The 18790-nt window shown below is 45.8% G+C and overlaps 1 protein-coding gene across 1 annotated transcript in view; it reads right to left on the minus strand.

Moving 5' to 3' along the window:
* The window catches only part of PANX1 (pannexin 1), a 41456-nt gene that overhangs the window by 9378 nt on the left and 13288 nt on the right, over window positions 1–18790 (minus strand). Inside the window, exon 2 of the mRNA XM_059929400.1 lies at window positions 7008–7147. Within this exon, the coding sequence (XP_059785383.1) occupies window positions 7008–7147 (140 nt within the window). The remainder of the gene's footprint in view (window positions 1–7007; window positions 7148–18790) is intronic.

Here is an 18790-nt window from a genome sequence, read left to right on the forward strand (position 1 = left end):
AGATGTGGGTTCCTGAATGTATGTTGTTTGGATAGTGATGCATTTAAAGATAACCTCAATTATGGGAAGTCCAATGAGTGAAGAGCTCCCCAGAATGGCTGATGCATTCCATGGGCAGTTTACAGAGGAGAGAGAATTAAGGGGGTATGTCATTCTATTCTGCACTCAAGGGAAGATACCCAAGGCAGCAGGCTTCGTGCTGGGTGACATTCTGGGAGGGACCTAACAGGAGGAGAGACCTATAAAAGAGAAGATGGCAAGCAGAGCATTTGTGTGTGAAAGAAGAAAAGACTCCTGTCCATAGAATTAGAACCAAGTTACAAGGAAGCAAGGAAAAACCTTCCTAAAGATCTGTACGAACATGATATGGACTATCCTATGAGGCAGGGAGTTCTTTTTCACTGGATCATCTGGGAGGGCTTCAGAGCTCTAGATCAGGGATGGGCAAACCTTTTCCCGCAAAGGGCCAGACGGGAACTGCCTGTGAGCCATATGGCCTCTGTCACAACTAGGCAACTCTGTCATAGTATAAAAGCAGACACAGGTAATGTGTAAATGAATGGGCATGGCTGTATTCCAACAAAACTATCTGCAGAAATGGGTGATGGGCTGGATTTGGCTGGAGCAGGTATGCCAGTTTGCCAGCCCCTGCCCTGGATCTTTGCTTTGCAAAGAGTGGTCCACAGAGAAGCACCCTCAGTATCACCTGGGAGCTTGTTAGAAATGCAGAATGCAGGCCCCCATCAGACCTGCTGAATCTGAGTCTATATTTCAATAAGATCTCCAGGTGATCTGCGTGCACACAGAGTTTGGGAAACACTGGTTTAGATGAGTGGTGTCTACACTGGAACCCAAGCTGGTCCAGCAGAAGCAGACTCTCCTAAAAAGTAGATAAAAAACCACATTCCTGGCCTTAACCCCACAGGTTCCAACTTGTGTTCTGGATGGGGCCTAGGACCCTGTGTTTTCACACAGATAATGCTAAAGTTTGAAAAACTCTGGTCTGGAAGCCTCAGAGAACCCCTGCAACTAAGTTTCTGTGAATCCACTTAAAGGAAATATAGCAAGATTTGACAACTTTGTTAATTTTATTTTCTTGTTGTTTTTCAGTCAAAAACTGGCTATTCTGTTTCAGAAAGAAATCTTGCCTAACAGTGGCCTACTTTATGAACTTGAACAAAGAGACCAGAACACCAAAAAAAGGCCAGTTGTCAAACAGTCCTAGGGTGCCACCTGCTGGCCCCTTGAATGCACCTATATTTCCATCAGAGACGACTCCTCAGAGATACTAGAGGCTACTAGAAATAAAGGGAGCGGGAGAGAAAGGGAGGAGAAACAGGGCAGGAGAAATGAAAGAAGTAGGTGGGGAGGGATGACAGCATGAATTATACCACTGCCATAAACTACACCAACACATACTTCAATATTACACTGAGTAACTTCTTTGGGGCGGGAATTTGGGTCTCCTGGTTTTTAACTCTGGCATCAGAAGTGCGTTGAGAAGTGTTCACATAAACCCTGTGCCTCTAACCCCCTCATTGTGAGCACCAGTCAGAATGCTCCTAGAGACCTAAGTCCGGTTCTGCTCAGGACCTGCAAACCACCTCATTCCCCTCCTCCCTTCCATATGTGTGCCCTGATCACCCACTGTGGACTGTGCATTGTTCTCGGGGTACAGTGATGAACAAGACACGTCATGGTCTCCGCCTGCATGGAACTTAGAGTCTTGGAAATAAAGAATCAATTAAGGAGAATTAAGGCAAGTAATGACCATATCCCAGGGTGATTCCAGGAAAAGTACAGGCTGCTCTGGGAATACACAACCAAGCAACACAGACCAGGGTTGAGTGAAGCTGATATGCTGCTTGGCCACTGGCCCATTTCTAGGATCTGAATGCCTGAGGCAGGGCATGTAGTCTACTGTCTATACAGCAGGCCCATAGTTTTATTCCTGGAAGCTTCACATTGACCCACCTGGCCCTTGAAGCAGTCTGAACTGGCAACAACTCTCAGTCTAGAGACTTAGAGGAAGCTTCTAGGTGGAAATGATATTTAAGCTGAGACTGGGAAAATGCATTAGGAGTTCACCGGATTTGGAAGTGAGGCTGCGGTGGTTCACAAGGGCCAGAGGGAGAGTGAACCTTGTTAGCCAAAATAGTTTTGTTTTGTTTTGTTTTTTTTAAAGAAATAAAGACATTTCATAGGGACACTGGAGGGTTTTGTTTAGGGAAATGACAGTCAGGCAAAAAAGAACACCTGTGATGATGTGGAAAGGGGTAGGAGAGTAGGAATGACAGCAGCAAGATGGGCAAGAGGACGGCCGCTGCCCTAGAGGCTGGACAGAAGGATGGCCCTAGGGGCTGGACAGAAGGAGGAAGAGTTCAAGAGCTCCTTATGAAAACAGACCTGATGGGGCTCAGTGACTGACAGGATGTGGGGATGGAGAAAGAGTCAAAATGGCCCTCAGACTTCTGGCTGATGTAACAGGATGGTTGGTGGTGTCATTAACTGAGCTAGAGGTCACAGTGGGGACAGGCAGGAAATGGAAGTTCAGCTCTGAACAAGCTGTGCCGGAGGTGCGTGCCAGACCTTCAAGTGTTCAAGTTCAGGGTTCAGCTGGGTGTGTGGATCCGGAGCTCAAGAGAGAAGGCTGGGTTGGAGACAAAGACCTGGCTGTGAACAGCCCATGGAAAGAAACTGAAACCAGGGACATGAAATGGTCCAGGGAGGGGGTGCAGAGGAGGCGGCCTAGGACAGAACTCCAACTTCTCAGAGACGGACAAAGGGAGACTCTAACCGGAGAGTCAAGAGAGCATCTGCAGGAGGGCATGGTCCGCAAGACCGGATGTCACAGAGAAGCCAAGTAGCATAAGCCCCAGCGAGTGAGAATTAACTTAGCAACAGGGAGGTCGTAGGTGACCTTGGCAAGACCAGTTTGGTGGAGATGGACGTGCTAGAATGTCAGTGGGAAGAGAGCCTGCGAGAAGGGACGGGTTGAGGATGCAGAGGAGAAAGATGGGGAGGAGGTGTTCCTGCAGCCGGGGAGGAGGATCCGGAGCACAGTGGGTCACACAGGAGAGCAGCTTCGTTCGGGAGAAGGGGCCCCATCCACTTACCAAAAGGACAGGGAAGGCTGGTGCTGCGTGGGGACGTCGGGGACGTGTGATGGCAGGGAGCTGAGGGTGTTCTCGTGTCCGACCTTCCGTCTGCTCTGAAGGGGGTGGGGGAGGGCCTTGGAGGGCAGGAGGTGGCGGTACGGGGTGGGATGTCCTAACGTAGCTCCAGGTAATGAGGCACACAGAGCGAGGTGTCCACCGGAATGGTGACAAGTGGAAAGGAGGTGAAAGTCCTTGGAGACAGAGAATGGTGCATCAGATGCATCATGTGGGAGGACCCAGAAGGCACCGTAGGGTAAAGAACTCTCACCAAAGTCCTGAATGAATGAGGGGGGGGATATAGCTGGGTGTCGAGAACGAAGAACTAATCTAAGGAGGTGGGTTTTTACATGACGGAAGCACAGACAGAGTGAGGAGTAAAGATATGGGAAGACGACACACATCTTCACGTCCACTCTGAATTAAGGACCTCCTGTGTCAACAGTGGGCTGCCCCACTGGACAGCTCTTCTGCTGGAAAGACCCTCTTGGTGCCAAGCTAAAGTTCACCAACTGGTAACTTTCACTAACAGGTGAGAGTCTAGACTTCTGAAGCCACACAAATCAAACCTGCACCTTTTCACATGTGAAAAACACCTGAGATCTGACAGAGGCCATGTGCTCAACCCATCTGGCCATGGGACTTTGGACAAGGCATCGCCTGCCGTCGTCCTCCACATCCCCTCTGTGAAATGAGGAGCCTGGAGGAGATGGTCCCAGCCAGCTGAAGAGTCATGAGCCCATTGAGTGTGGAGAGGCCAAAAGAAAACCAACAGGAAAAGCTTTCTAAACTTGAAAAAAGAATCCAGCAACGCAACATTTGGGCATGTACTCAAAAGAACCAAAAGCAGGGACTCGAACAGATATCTATACACCCATGTTCACAGCAGCATTATTCACAAAAGCCAAGAGATGGAAGCAACTCAAGTATCCACCGATGGATGAATGGATAAACAAAATGTGGCGTATACATACAATGGAATATTATTCAGCCTTTAAAAGGAAGAGGATTCCAATGCATGCTACAACACGGGTGAAACTGGAACACATTATGCTAAGCGAAATAAGCCAGACACAAAAGAACAAATATTATTTGATTCCACTTATATGAGGTACCTAGAGTAGGCAGACTCAAAGAGACAGACAGCAGAGTGGTGGTTGCCAGGGTTGGGGAAGGGGAGACAGGGAGTTAGTGTTTAATGAGTACAGAGTGTCAGTTTGGGAAGACGAAAAAGTTCAGATGCATGGTGATGATGGCTGCACAACAATGTGAATGTACTTAATGCCACTGAACTGCACACTTAAAAATGGCTAGAACGGTGAATCTTACGATGTGTATACTTTCTCACATACACACACCACTTGAAAAGGCATCAATGTGAAAATAAGGCAGCTGTGATTACAGAATTTGGCCTGGCTAAGAAAGTCACACTTATCCAGGTAAGATCCTCCTATCTTATCTGGATCTCCTGTGGGTCTGTTTCTAGTTCTGGGTTTTCTCTCGTACTCTGGTTATTTTTGATTGAGTGCTGAACATCACATGTGAAAAACCGGAGCAAGAATCTGAGGCTCTGGATGAAGTTACTTCCTCCAGGGAGGACTGGCTTATTTTTGCTTCTGGATGGCAGGTGAACTAGAGACACTGACAATCCCAAATCTTCTTCATTCAATCAATACTAAAATGCTCTGAACCAAGACTCTAGACCCTATGAGGGCTGGCTGAACTCTGGATCACCCCTCACTCCTCAGCGATGGCCTTTCAAGCCTACGGTGTTGACCAGGGTCCTTCCAACTTGGCCTATTCAATTTTTGTCTCCAGCCCTGTGAATCTGGCAAGAACTCTGCTCAGATCCTCAGCCAAACTTCCAACAAAACAAGCTAGACTACCATCACCAGAAAGAGAGCTCCTTCATCTTTCACTAACATTGAAAACTTAAGGCTTGACTACCCACGCTGCTCTACAAGACTTCCCCTCCTATCCTGCAGGGGCAGTGGGAGCCCAGAGACCTGATTCTCATCTTACAGCCAGCAACTAGTCCTGTGACTCCTGGGCGTGACCTCTCAAGGTGTCCTTATCCTCACGTGTAAAATGCATTTGGATCACAATCTTTGAATTTCTTCCTGCTCTAAAGGTTTTGCAGTCTCTAACGTCCCTGCCAACTCTTACACTGGACAATCCCAGAATATATATTCCTATTCTGTGGATCCATCAATCTCCAGCCCAGCCATTGATTACAACTTTCCATTCCCAGAAGACCATTAAAACAAACAGATTTAAACTGCAACAGCATGCATTTAGATTTGCAAACAAAGATGTTCAGTTTCTAGAACTGTGCCCATTCATACGGAAGATCCTTATTACTCGCTGCCCGGGCTACTGCATCATGCAAAGTTGATGAGGACCCAGCTGACGCTAAGGCCGAAAGTCCAAGAGAAAAGCCCAACCCCAAAGAAGAAAGGAGTCAGTGTAGGGCATCATTGTGCCAAATGGCACGCAATACATAAACATGAGGGAAACAAGCCTGAGTCACAGCAAAGGACTTAAACTGTTCTTTTTAAGAAAGAAGGACTGTGTGTTCAGCAACAGGTCAAGGCAGGAGAGAGTCAAACAAACATCAGCCTTTGGCTTTTCAGAAGCTAACATACCGGGACTTCCTGGGTGGCGCAGTCGTTAAGAATTCGCCTGCACATGCAGGGGACACGGGTTTGAGCCCTGGTCTGGGAAGATCCCACATGCCACGGAGCAACTAAGCCCACGCACCACAACTACTGAGCCCATGTGCCACATCTACTGAAGCCCACATGCCTAGAGCCCATGCTCTGCAACAAGAGAAGCCACTGCAATGAGAAGCCCGCGCGCCGCAACAAAGAGTATCCCCCGCTCGCCGCAACTAGAGAAAGCCTGAACGCAGCAATGAAGACCCAATGCAGCCAAAAATAAATAAATAAAATAAAATTAAAAAAAAAAAAAAGCTAACATACCATGCTTTCCTTGGTGGATGCTGAAGAATGCACAAACATTCTATTCATTTTCACGATGAACAAAAGAACCAGTGGCTGAAAGTAATGACAGGCTGAAACAAAGTCCTACTTTCACAAGTACGGAGAAGACCCAACGGAGCTGCTTCATTACGCAGAGAACGTCCTCCTGCACAAACCTGCCAACTCTGGCCCAAGTTCCACACTACCCAGCCTTTGTGAGCTCTGCCTCCACACTCCCCCAACCACGGAGCTCCTGACCTGCCCCTCTTCTCTGCAGGACACTGGTGTCTCCCAGGTAGCATCTCCCCTTCCTTGCAGCATGTGGACCCATCAGAAAGCAAAGGCATGTATTCCAAAAGCTGTGCTGCAACCAATACCCCCAGACGGAGTCATCCCTGGGCTTCTCGATGCTGCAGTAACACATGCGCTGGAAGCTACTGACCTCTACGTTGGTCCTTACTTTTTCCAAGAGACTCTGTGTGTGGTGGAATAGGAGCTGGCCGAAGCTCTGAGTCCCGACTCTGCTGTTCTCTAACAAAGCTCATGAGGCATAAAAAATGTACTGAGAGCCTCGTATGGTTCAGACACCGCTGGGCATCAAGGGTAGAAAGGCCACCGAGACACATGAGGTGCCGGCCACTGTGGAGCTCAAATCAAGGAGCGCCTCAGTTTCCCATCTGCTCAAGGAAGGTGCTGGACCAAGTAATCTCTGAGGTTCCTTCTGATTTTAATGTGCTACAGTTTTACGATCTGAGTCACAGCCCTGGTTGGCCACATGCATCCATGTGGCTTTGGACTGGTGCAGCCTCTCTGGGCCTCAGTTCCCACGTCTATAAAGCAAACAGGTGAGATTTGCAATGTCCCCAGTTACCTTATGCAGACATAATGGAAGGTTTCCAGAGTCACCCTGCAAGGAGTCCTTCTGCTGGACGGCTGCCCAACAATAAGAGTCCACGAAGGAGGCCTGACGCCACGAGAAAGAACTGGGGGAGAAGCAGCTTATTTGGGTACCTAAGAAACAAGAACAGATTGTTCCAAGTAAATGAAAGTGCAGGTGTCTGGACCCTTCCTGCCCCACCCATAATCCCTCCTTCCCTGCCTCAGACTTTCAGGTGTTTGCTAAGTCACCAAACACCACTACGGGAGCAAGGCCAGCACCAAAACCAAACCCCCAAGTCTGCAGTAAAGCTGAATATTTGAGAGCTTTCTGGCCAACACTGGTCATGACAGCAGCTTGGGCTCAGGTGGGGAAAAACTCTTGAAAGAAGTGAAACCATCATAAAGGAAAAGTGAGCAGGAAAGGAACCAGAGCCAAACACATGCAAAGGAAACACGCTGAGTTGGTTTAATTTGGGGTGAGGATTGAGAGGAAGGAGAGGGTTATAGGGTGGGGAGTAGGGAGAGAGGAGGAGAGTCAATACAGAAAATTGAACCAGAAAAGGAGTCCATTTTAGAGCCAAGAAACAAAGAACATTCAGCCTGAGGAAGAGAAGGCTGATGGAACATTTGGTAATACATCACTGGATGGCAAATAGACTGTTTTCCAACTCTTCTAAGAAAAAAGAAGGCACAGGCCAAAACTGCAGCCCAAGTGGTTTCCATTCAGAAGGCAGATGCTCCAAACTGCAAACCTGCAGGCAGGGAGATGGGCGCGGGATGGGAAACCAGGAGAGCTGGGTCCCACTCGAGGCTCTGCCGTTAACTTGCTCTTCTGGGAAGGGGCTCTGGACCTCGGTTTTCTCCTCTGCAAACTGAGAACTACATCGCTCCGCAAATGCTACCGCTACTACCTGGAAGATTCTTCATGCTCCTGAGTGCCTCCTGACTCACATGGGCCACCGTGGAAAACAGGCCAGTAGGACTTTCGGGGCGCAGGGCTGAAGCTGTGTCTCCCCTCCTCGCCAGCAGGCAGAGGGCCTGGTGCTGAGCCTCTCCTGGCAGCCCTGAGCCCAGCCCCATTCCCCTGCCCCATCAAGCAGGTACAGGAACATGTGTCCCTTCCAGGCACAGGGACCAGCTGCTGGGGGACAGCTGACACGCTCTCTTCCACAGCCTGCACAGCGGGAGAGTGCCAAGTGCCTGGGCTCTGATGTTAGCTGTATCTAAACCTAACTCTGACCCTCACAGCCGGGTGACCTCAGGTCACTTACTTACAAAGCCAGGGATCTCCAAATGGGGATGACATTAATGTCTAGATTCTGAGTAGTGTACCTGGTTCCCGGCAGTTGCACACTGCACATCCTTCTGTACCAAGTGGCTAGCAGATTCTGTTACAGCTTTAAAGATGGGGGAGGGGGGTGCCCACCATTCTCCCTCCCCACCCTGCAGAGAGGACAGGACAGTAGGAAGACACTGAGCTGGACTTCCCTGGTCCCTTCATGAGGGACATAAAAAGCCTCAAAGGGTCGCCCTCCTCTGGTGAGGGGTTGGCCTTTATACTTGTGACAGGAGAGGGTACTGATGGTATGTTGTCCGGAGAGTAGATTCTTGTGGTGAAGGGGGTGCAACGGGCCAGGCTCTGAGTACCCCCTCTTCTTCATCAGGTGCCTTTATGCCCACAGACGTCAAGAAGGGAATTCTCAGATAGAGCCCTTGGAGATGACTGTGAAAAGTCACACACTTTCTGAAAGCATCCTCTAATAGGGTAACTTCTTGCCAACCAGGAATGGCTTAAATATGAGTTGGGGGTGGGAAAGACATTTTAAGGTCCCTTCCAACTCTTATCCCATTAAACTTGGTTCTTACATTTTATAAAAAATAGAGCAATCAGGATAGCACAGGACCCCCGGGGCTAGCTTCACTCTGCTCTTGCATCAGTTATTCCTTTGTCAAATGCTTCTGATGAGGTCCCAGACACCAAGGCTTACTGGGCATAAAACAGCAGATACTGTAAGAAGGACAGACAGGCCCCAGGTTATAGATGGATGGTTTCTGGCCAGTTGCTTGCTTAGCACCATCTGTCCAAACACATTCTCCTGAAAATGGACAATGCTGTTAGGATTTCATGGAAACCTGTCTGGCCTGTAAGTCCTCGTGCATGTAGCCAGCATCTAGTAACCTTCTTTCCATAGGAAAAGTGCTTCAAGTTGTCCTGGGACCTCAGGGACCTCCCCCAGGGCAGTGATGGAAACTGCTGGAGCATAAATAACTCAACTTCTTCACACCAAAGCTTTTGCAAATGAAGAAGAAAGGAAATTTAACAAGAGTCTACAGACAGAGGTTGAGCACGTGTTGAGCTCCTAAGTAAACATTCTTCATCTGGAATGGAAGATCAGAAGAAAAGACAACCAATATTCACAGGACACCACGCCACCTTTAAATCATTACATTACCTCATTTAAACCTCACAACCAAATCGAGGGAGGGGAATAGACAGATAGATGGGTCTCGTCTTCATTTTACCCTGGAGGAAACTGAAGCTCACAGTAATTCAGCAATCCCTCACCCAAGGAAGTCAATGGTAGCATCAGAATTTGAATCTGTATTTAACTCTCAGTCTCTTAAAATGCCCCTCTCTGGACCAGTCACTCCAACAAGGCCGAGCTGGAGGAGGTCCTGGGAGCCGGGGCTCTGGTGGAACGGGGTGGTTTGAACACTTGGTTACTCCAACTAACCAGCATGGGCAGAGCTTCCTAGCAAGGGTCAAGGTCAAATCTGAGAAAAGGAGCAGATCAAGCCCTGGGTATTGGATATTCCCAGGCCAGAAACGGGACACAAAGGAAGTCAAGAGCCAGGCAGGGGCAGGAGCCAAATGGGGAGCGAAGGGCGGGAGTAAAGGGAGGGACCTGCAGGAGGTCCAAGCAGGAGGGTGCAGGGACCTACCCGAGCTGGGCTGTGCAGCCCTAACACCTTCACCCAGGGCCGGACAGCCTAGCCTGGCCTAAAAGCACCCATGTCAGGAGGCTCAGCTGCAGCCATGGGGCTAGGATGCTCGGGACCTGGACCACCGTGATTCATCTCCAAATGTTAACTCCACATCCTTTATCTCATTTACTCTTCAAAATGATATTGGAGGGGTGATCATTTCGTAACGGATAAATATGTCGAAATCACTATGCTGTGCACCAGGAACTAACACAGTGTTGTAGGTCAATTGTACTTCACAAACAAACACACTCATAGAAAAAAGAGATCAGATTTGTGGTTACCAGAGGTGGAAGATGGGGGGCGGGGGAACTGGATGAAGGCAGTCAGATGTACAAACTTTCAGTTATAAGGTACATAAGTGTTAGGGACGTAACGTGCAACATGACACATATAATGAACACTGCTGTACGTTCTATATGAAAGTGGTTAAGAGAGCAAATCCTAAGAGTTCTCATCACAAAAATTGTTTTGCCTTTTATTCTGTGTCTATATGAGACAATGGGTGTTCACTAAACTTACCGTGGTCATCCTTTCAGGATGCGTGTAAGTCAAATCATTACCCTGTACACCTTAAACTTATACAGTGCTGTCTGTCAATGATACCTCAATAAAACTGGAAGAAAAAACCAATACTATTGGGAGGTAAACAGATGTTTTATATATTTTCCTAGTAGTCTTCCAGTAAGGAGAGTTTCCGGTCTCCCTCCTCCACCTTTTTAAACTGTTGCCAGATCATCCACCCTCAAGCTCAGTTCTGATCTTGACACTCCCTTGGCTCAACATTTTTTCATTGGTTCCCTGCCACCCAGAAGACAAATCCAAACTGATGCTCCAATCCAACCCAATTATTGCTGTGGCTTGCACAGGCCCCATTTGCTCCTAAATCTGTGCCTTTCCTCACATCAATCCCTCTGCCCGGGGGGCCCTCTCTCCAATACTTGTTAAAGTCAATGGCCCTCCACGTCCACCTCCATGGCCCATCCTTCAAAGCCCAGCTCAGATATCACCCTCTGCATGAAACTGTCCCCACTCAACTCCCAGAGCCCTTTAAAGCCATCAGAGACAGATAATCACCTTCAACCATGTGGTACAGACATGCACGTCTTATCTCCTCTAGTAATATCTCAACTCTTGGCTAGCAGAGTGAACATACACACACACACACACACACACTCTCTCTCTCTCTCTCTCTTTCCCTCCCTCCGTCCCTCCTTCCCTCCCTCTCAACTTCATAGAGCACCCTGTACCAAATAAATAACACCTGTCTGGGTGCTTTAAACGTTCCCAAGTACTATGATAAATAGTATCTCAACTAACAATCAAGTCTTCCTGTCAGATACCATTATCCCAGCTGAGGAAACAGAGTCCCTAATCCACAGTGATCCTCTAGCCTGGGCCCCATGCCCTTTCCACTCCGCTCTGCCGCGTGTTGGCTGAATGAGGGCACTCTGATTTCTAGGGAGTAGCTTTAAGTGAGATCTGCACTGCCTTTCACAACTGTACAGAAACCGAGAAATAAGTTTTGGCTTTACACCAAGAACAATACCACCACTTCTGTCCAGCTGAGAGTGCAGACAGAGCTGTGGGCTTTCCATATGTGTCTGGCCGGACAGAATGAAAGATCACGGGCAGGAAACGTGTGCTCCGGGGGCTTCGTGGCAGCAGCTGCAACATCTGCTAACAAGTGACCCACGTCACAGACATCCCTCCACCCAGCCTCCGGGCCCCGGTCTGGAGCCTAGGGTGCGGGTCACCCCTTCTCCCTAAGTGTCAGCCCAGCTAAAACCTGTTCCTGTACCACAGACGCAGCTGGTGGAGAACCAGAGGGTAACACAGCCTGAGAGGAGACAGGATGGGGGCCAGGGAGGTGGGCCAGCCCAGCAGCTTCTCCGTGGCACCAACACTAGCTAGTGCAAGGCTAGTGCAAGGCTCTCTGTTCCTGGTCCACCCCATCCGGAGGGGCTTTGGCCTCGTTTTGCTGTCCCTCTTTTTTTTTGATAAGCTTTCTTTTCATTCTTCTCATTCAGTTATAATAATTTAGTTATTATTATCACTCAGTTGGTTAGGAGGGAGGGCCCACACCTGAAGGGCTGTGAGTTCTGAGCAAGCCCCCAACATCTTCCGACAAACATATGCACCCTCCCTCCCCGGGTGCTGTGTGGGAGTAAGTTATCTGCGTTGCTTCTGCATTTAAACGCTACATGCAACTGTGAGGGTAGCGCAAGAATCAGGCTTCCTGAGAAGTTAATGCAACTCACCAAAATCGCAAGTTTAACAAAACACCAATAGAAAGATCTAGTTAACTGCCTGGGAGGACATTAGAGGAATTTTCAAACGGAAGAGATTCTAACCTGGTAACCAGCACAGTGAAGAGAGTGAAGGGGCAGCAGAAGCAAGAAAAGGGAACCCCCCCCCCTTGCTGTGTACACTGACCCCATTTTAAAAATGAGGAAAGTGAGGCTCTCGTGACTAGTGGGTTATAGAGATGGGGTATCAACCCAGGTTTCCATCTTTACCTTCCAAACACGAGAAAGAGGAGGCAAGAAGCACAGGTTATTGAAGAAAGCTGGGTCAGAGAAGGTCAAAAGAGAAGGAGGGAGACAGGAAAGTTTCTTTGAACAAAACAGTAAGTCCTGGGTTTGCTGTTTCTGGGAGGCAGAAAGGGAACACAGCAGTCATTACTATCGATAGAATATTTTAAAAGTTTGCAAAATGTTTTTATCTTGCAAAACAAAAACTCAGTTCTATTTCACTTTAATGTAAACGATACACATACACACACCATTCACACATATATATACACATACCCAGGGGATCCAGGTAGGTCATAATACAACCTATGAAGCACTGAATTTGAAAGCTCTTGCTATATTTTAAGGTTGTCAGAAAAACTGAAAACAACTGCATTATAAACTCTCAAGTTCAATGGGAATAATCACATAGAAAGGGACCCTGATTGTGTGGTAGAGAAAGAGATAGGTAGTGGTCAGTGCTTAAAAATAAACATGAAATAGTAACAAGAACTCATCAGGATGAAACAGGCCTGAATCTGTTTCAAGCACCTTCGACACCAACATAAGACCAAATGAAGTCTGTCCCAAAGGATCCCTTCTTGCCAAATACTCAGAGATCCCAACCCTGATAAAATAGAGTAAAATTCCAAGAATCTCAGGACTACTTCTCTCTCTAAAAAAGAAACAAATTCCTCCCCTTTCACCTCTCCAGGTGACTTCAAACCAACCTCTAGCTTCAAACACAAGCAAATAAATAAAGTCCCAAATGGTCCATTCTTGCCTTCACTTTTGCTTTGCGGGAACTGACCCCACGGCACAGGTGTTTTAAACCAGTGTGAAAATATATAAGTACTCTCTGTAGCCCAAACTGAAAAAACTGAATCGGAATGATAGTTTTCTTTTCCTTTAAACCAAGTTGATTCACCAGTTCTCTTTTTTCCCACAGCTAAGCCTGGCTTTTAAAGACAACCCAACCAGAGCTAATATCTGCTCCTTGATAAGATGGGCATAATCTAGTGTTATCTTCTAAATGAGTCCCAAGAAGTCCCCAGATACTTCACTACCCATCCCAAGCAATAAACTCTTTGGCATTTCTGCATTAATAGTTTTCTGCTTCTGGGTCTACCAAATTAGACAAAGGCCCATCAGTGCACAATGCTCTCACGTATGGAGGGGAATAACAGCCCGGACCACATGGTCCAGGATTTGGGACTACAGGGCAGACAGCCAAGGGAACATACAGTCAAGGTGGCGAGCCTCCGATGGAAACTGCAGGGCTCCTTTAATTCAGTCAAGAATGATGGCGTGAACAATATAATATTATACAGCCTGCTAAGTGCAAGAGCGGAAGTGAAAAGGGAGCCAGACAGAGACCGCAGCTTGAAGGAACCATGAGGCCAGCATTATACCCAGAAGAACAGACTAGACAACTCAGCACCGGTTTGAAGTGTCGCTTTCCTGAGGTGGAGAATCCAGTCCCTTAGTACATCCAGAACGTCTAGACCACACAAAAGAAGAACTTGTATTAATCCAATGTAAAACCTGACAGCTGTCCAGTGAATAAAGTTTCAATGACCTGGGTACCAGGGAAAAAAGATATGAGAACTTAATGTTCTAGTAAAGATGCAAAAAAAGTACTCAATGTATTTAAACATTATTTTTTTAAAATTTTGATCATCTGAGATTAACTAGTTCAAACATACAGAAAATTACAGAAAATAATATGACAGATACCTAGGGGTTTAAAACAATATTGACATTTTGCTTTGTTTACCTCATCTCTTTTTTAAAATTAAACATTTTATTTTGAATTTTTTTCAGACTTATAGAAAAGTTACAAGAATATTACAACGATATTCAGCTATAAAGGAGAAGGAAATCCTGCAATTTGTGTCAACACGGATGGACCTTGAGGGCATTATGTTTAGTGAAATAAATTAGACAGAGAAAGACAAATAGTTCTGATCTTATGTATATGTTTTACCTAATAGAACTGAACTCACTGAGACAGAAAACAGATTGGTAGTTGACAGAGGCTGGGCATGGTGGGGTGAGGGAAATGGGTAAAGGTGGTCAAAAGGTAAAAACTTCCAGTTATAAGATAAATAAGTTCTGGGATGTAACGTCAGCACAGAGCCTATAGTTAACCAAACCGTATGGTATATTTGAAAGCTAAGCAAGTAAATCTTTAAAGTTCTCATCATAAGAAAAAAAATTATAACTATTTGAGGAGATGATATTAATGAAATTTACTGTGGTGATCACTTCACAATATATACATATATCAATTCATTATGTTGCACACCTTAAACTTACACATTATGTGTCAATTACAGCTCAATAAAACTGGAAAAAATAAATAAAATTTGTAAACGTATAAAACACAGTATCACCATAAAAAATAATATTACAATGAAATACCACATTGTCAACATTCTGCCACACATTCTCCTTTTATATACATGTATGTATAATATATACCTTTTTTCTGAACCACTTGCAGAGATTATGACCCTTTCCTCTCAAAGTGGGTATCTTCTAAAATAAGATATTCTCTTACATAACCCAGTTCAATTACCAAATTAAAAAACAACAACAAAAAAACGAAAACACTACTGCTATCTATGTTCAGATTTCCCAAACTATCCTTTACGGCAATTTTTTTTTTCCTCTACTCAGGATCCAATCCTGCACCACACACAGTGCATTCAGATGTCACATCTCTCTAGTCGCTTTATCCTGGGAGGGTTCCACAGCCCTTCTCTGTCATTCAAGACCCTACCGTGTGAAGAGCATTGGCCCTCTGTTTTGTGCGACACCCCTTCATTTGTGTTTCTTCATTGTTTCTCCATGCTCTGATCTAGGTTCTGCATTATTGGCAGAGATCCCAATAAGGGAAGGGTTGTTGGTCATCCACAGGACACCCCTGGTGGCGCCTGACAACAGTTTCCCCCATGACAGGTAATGTCACTTATGATGGTCACTTGGTTAAGGTGCCTTCTGCCAGGGCTCTGCTGTTAAAAGTGTCTTTTTCCCTTGAGAAATAAGTGGTCTATGGGATACGACCCTCCTAGACTGTAAGCATTCTGTTCCCCAACAAGCTTTCACCCAGTGGTGAATCAAATACTTCAACTGTGGTTGCAAAATGAAGATTTTCCAACTTTATTCTTCCCTCTACATTTATTAGCTGGCATTTTACTATAAAAAGGAACTTCACCTTCCCCACATTTTTTTCTTTTTTAGCATAAACATGGACTCATGTAGTCTTTTGTTTTTCAATATTTTATAATCCGTTACTTTTATTTATTTTGATGCTTAAATTGTTTCAAATAAGCTCCTGTACCTAACATGCTCCCCTTGGTTTTGAGCACTTCCATACTTCCTCACACAAAATGTTCTGGGCTTATCTTGTACTTTCCCTGCCCCAGCCCTACAATTGGCCATTTCTCCAATGAGCCTTCGGTTCCTTTAGTCGGTAATAAAAAAAAATTTTTTTAATACATTTATTTATTTATTTATTTAATTTTTGACTGCATTGGGTCCTCGTTGTTGCGCGCGGGCTTTCTCTAGTTGTGGCGAGCAGGGGCTACTCTTCGTTGCAGTGCGCAGGCTTCTCACTGCGGTGGCTTCTCTTGTTGCGGAGCACGGGCTCTAGGCTCGCCGGCTTCAGTCGTTGCAGCACGCAGGCTCAGTAGTTGTGGTGCATGGGTTTAGTTGCTCCGCAGCATGTGGGATCTTCCCGGACCAGGGCTCGAACCGTGTCCCGTGTCCCCTGCGTTGGCAGGCGGATTCTTAACCACTGTGCCACCAGGGAAGTCCCGGTAATAAAATTTTAAAACAAAGATTTGTATGCTAGCTGTGCTCACTGCTACTGAGATGTCATTGCTCCCAGGCCCTTTCAACAGACACAGATAGGAAATCGATTTGTGTGTGTCTGTGTGTGTGTGTGAGTTTATGATGAGACTTCTAATTCCAATCCAACACCACTGGGATCTTCCTTGTCTTCCCTTATTCCATGTTTGTATCTTTCCTTCATTTAGACCCTTAGCTCCTAAATACATCAACATAGTTACTCATTGGCTCAATCCTAAAAATTCACACAAAATAATTTCAGAACTTTTAGGGACTTCCTTGGTGGCACAGTCGTTAGGAATCCACCTGCCAATGCAGGGGACACAGGTTCGATCTCTGGTCTGGAAAGATCCCACATGCTGCAGAGCAACTAAGCCCGTGCACCACGACTACTGAGCCCGCGCGCCACAACTACTGAAGCCCACACGCTCTGGGGCCCACGTGCTGCAACTACTGAAGCCCACGCACCTAGAGCCTGTGCTCCGCAACAAGAGAAGCTACTGCAACGAGAAGCCTGTGCACCACAACAAAGAGTAGCACCCCCCGCTGTAACTAGAGAAAGCCCGCACGCAGCAACGAACACCCAATGCAGCCAAAAAAAAAAAATAAATAATAATAATAATTTCAGAATTTTTAAAGCAAAGACATCTTCTGGTATTTATTTTAAAAGGTTCACTCTGGATGCTATGTCAAAAACTGGCCATTCAGGGTCAAGAACCTAAGTAGAGACCAGTCAGGAATCTATTGCAATAGTCCAAGTGACATAAAAAAGAATGAAATAATGCCATTTGCAGCAACATGGATGGACCTAGAGATTGTCATACTGAGTGAAGTAAGTCAGACAGAGAAAGACAAATATGATACCGCTTATATGTGGAATCTAAAAAAATTTATAAAACAGAAGTAGAGTCACAGATGTAGAAAACAAATTTATGGTTACCAAGGGGGAAGGGGGGGAGGGATAAATTGGGAGTTTGGGATTGACATATACACACTACTATATATCAAATAGATAACTAATAAGAACCTACTGTATAGTACAGGGAACTCTACTCAGTACTCTGTAATGACCTATATGGGAACAGAATCTATATATCAAATAGATACCTAATAAGAACCTACTGTATAGTACAGGGAACTCTACTCAATACTCTGTAATGACCTATATGGGAATAGAATCTAAAAAAGAGTGTATATGTGTACATGCATAGCTGATTCACTTTGCTGTATAGCAGACACTAACACAACATTGTAAATCAACTATACTCTAATAAGAATTAATTTAAAAATAATAAAAATAAAAATAACGATAACACAAATTAAAAAAAAAAATAGTCCAGGTGAGAGAGAGTATGAAGAAATAGTCACAGCACACGTCTGCCTGAAGTCTCTTCCATCACCTCTAGGTCCTAGCCTGGTCCAGGGCAAAGGCTTTGCTTCTGTGAAATGAAGATTAACACAAAAGGTAGATGAAAGGTAAAAAGGGAAATCAATACAAACATCTCTGCTATAATACAATTTGTGTATTTAAAAAAAAAAAGTAGTATTCTGCAAAATCACTAAAATAACAGCTATGGCAGTATATAGGACTGAGGCAGATCACTCAAAGTCTCTGCAGATTTTGTACCTAGAGCACTAATCAAACAGCAACAATCCTGATTAAAAACACAGTAGTGTGATGAAGGGTGTGTAAGAAAGGCTGCTGAGTTATGCACCCAAGTAAAAAAGTGAAACACACAAAGACCAGACAGAACCACCTGACAGCACCTCCAAAACAGGACATTTGACCATGTGCAGCCAAGAGGGAGAGCGTGGGGTTAATGGGCATCATATGCGCCATATTCCTCTGAAGCCTGCTTCATCCAGATCTTCTTCCTTGGTGGCACAAATCATTCACATGCTGGAAAAAAAGTATATGAACCAATGTGACTCACACATGATACTGGTATTCCCTATGTGCTAATCACATATAAGCTACTCTCCATCACAGAATCACCAAGAACAGATGTCATTTACTAAATACTACGATTAGATAGGAATTAGATGCTCTCACTCAATCGAATAAAAGAACCTGTGAACTAGTTATCATTTAGTGTCATTTGTCAGATGAGGAAACAGAGGCTCAGAGAGGTTAAGCAACTTCCAGAGGCAGACAGCTAATACTTGGTGTAGGTTCCATACAATCCCACGTGTGTGGCCCTCCTCTTTCCCCAATGTGATGACACCCTGAGAACAAGTGACCAGGGGAAAGAGAAGGTGGAGGCAGGGTGGAGTGGAGAAGGATAGGCGCTGTGTACAGCAAGGCCAGCCAGTAACACAAGCAGAGCAGGAAAGGGCCAGCCTCAATTTCCCTGGCAGCCTGGTCCTGAGCGGAAAAGAAATTGTCATCAAAAACCTCAGGGCCAGGGACTTCCCTGGTGGT

Source organism: Balaenoptera ricei, chromosome 8 (genome assembly GCF_028023285.1).
Source record: "Balaenoptera ricei isolate mBalRic1 chromosome 8, mBalRic1.hap2, whole genome shotgun sequence".
In the NCBI taxonomy this organism is placed as follows: Eukaryota; Metazoa; Chordata; class Mammalia; order Artiodactyla; family Balaenopteridae; genus Balaenoptera; species Balaenoptera ricei.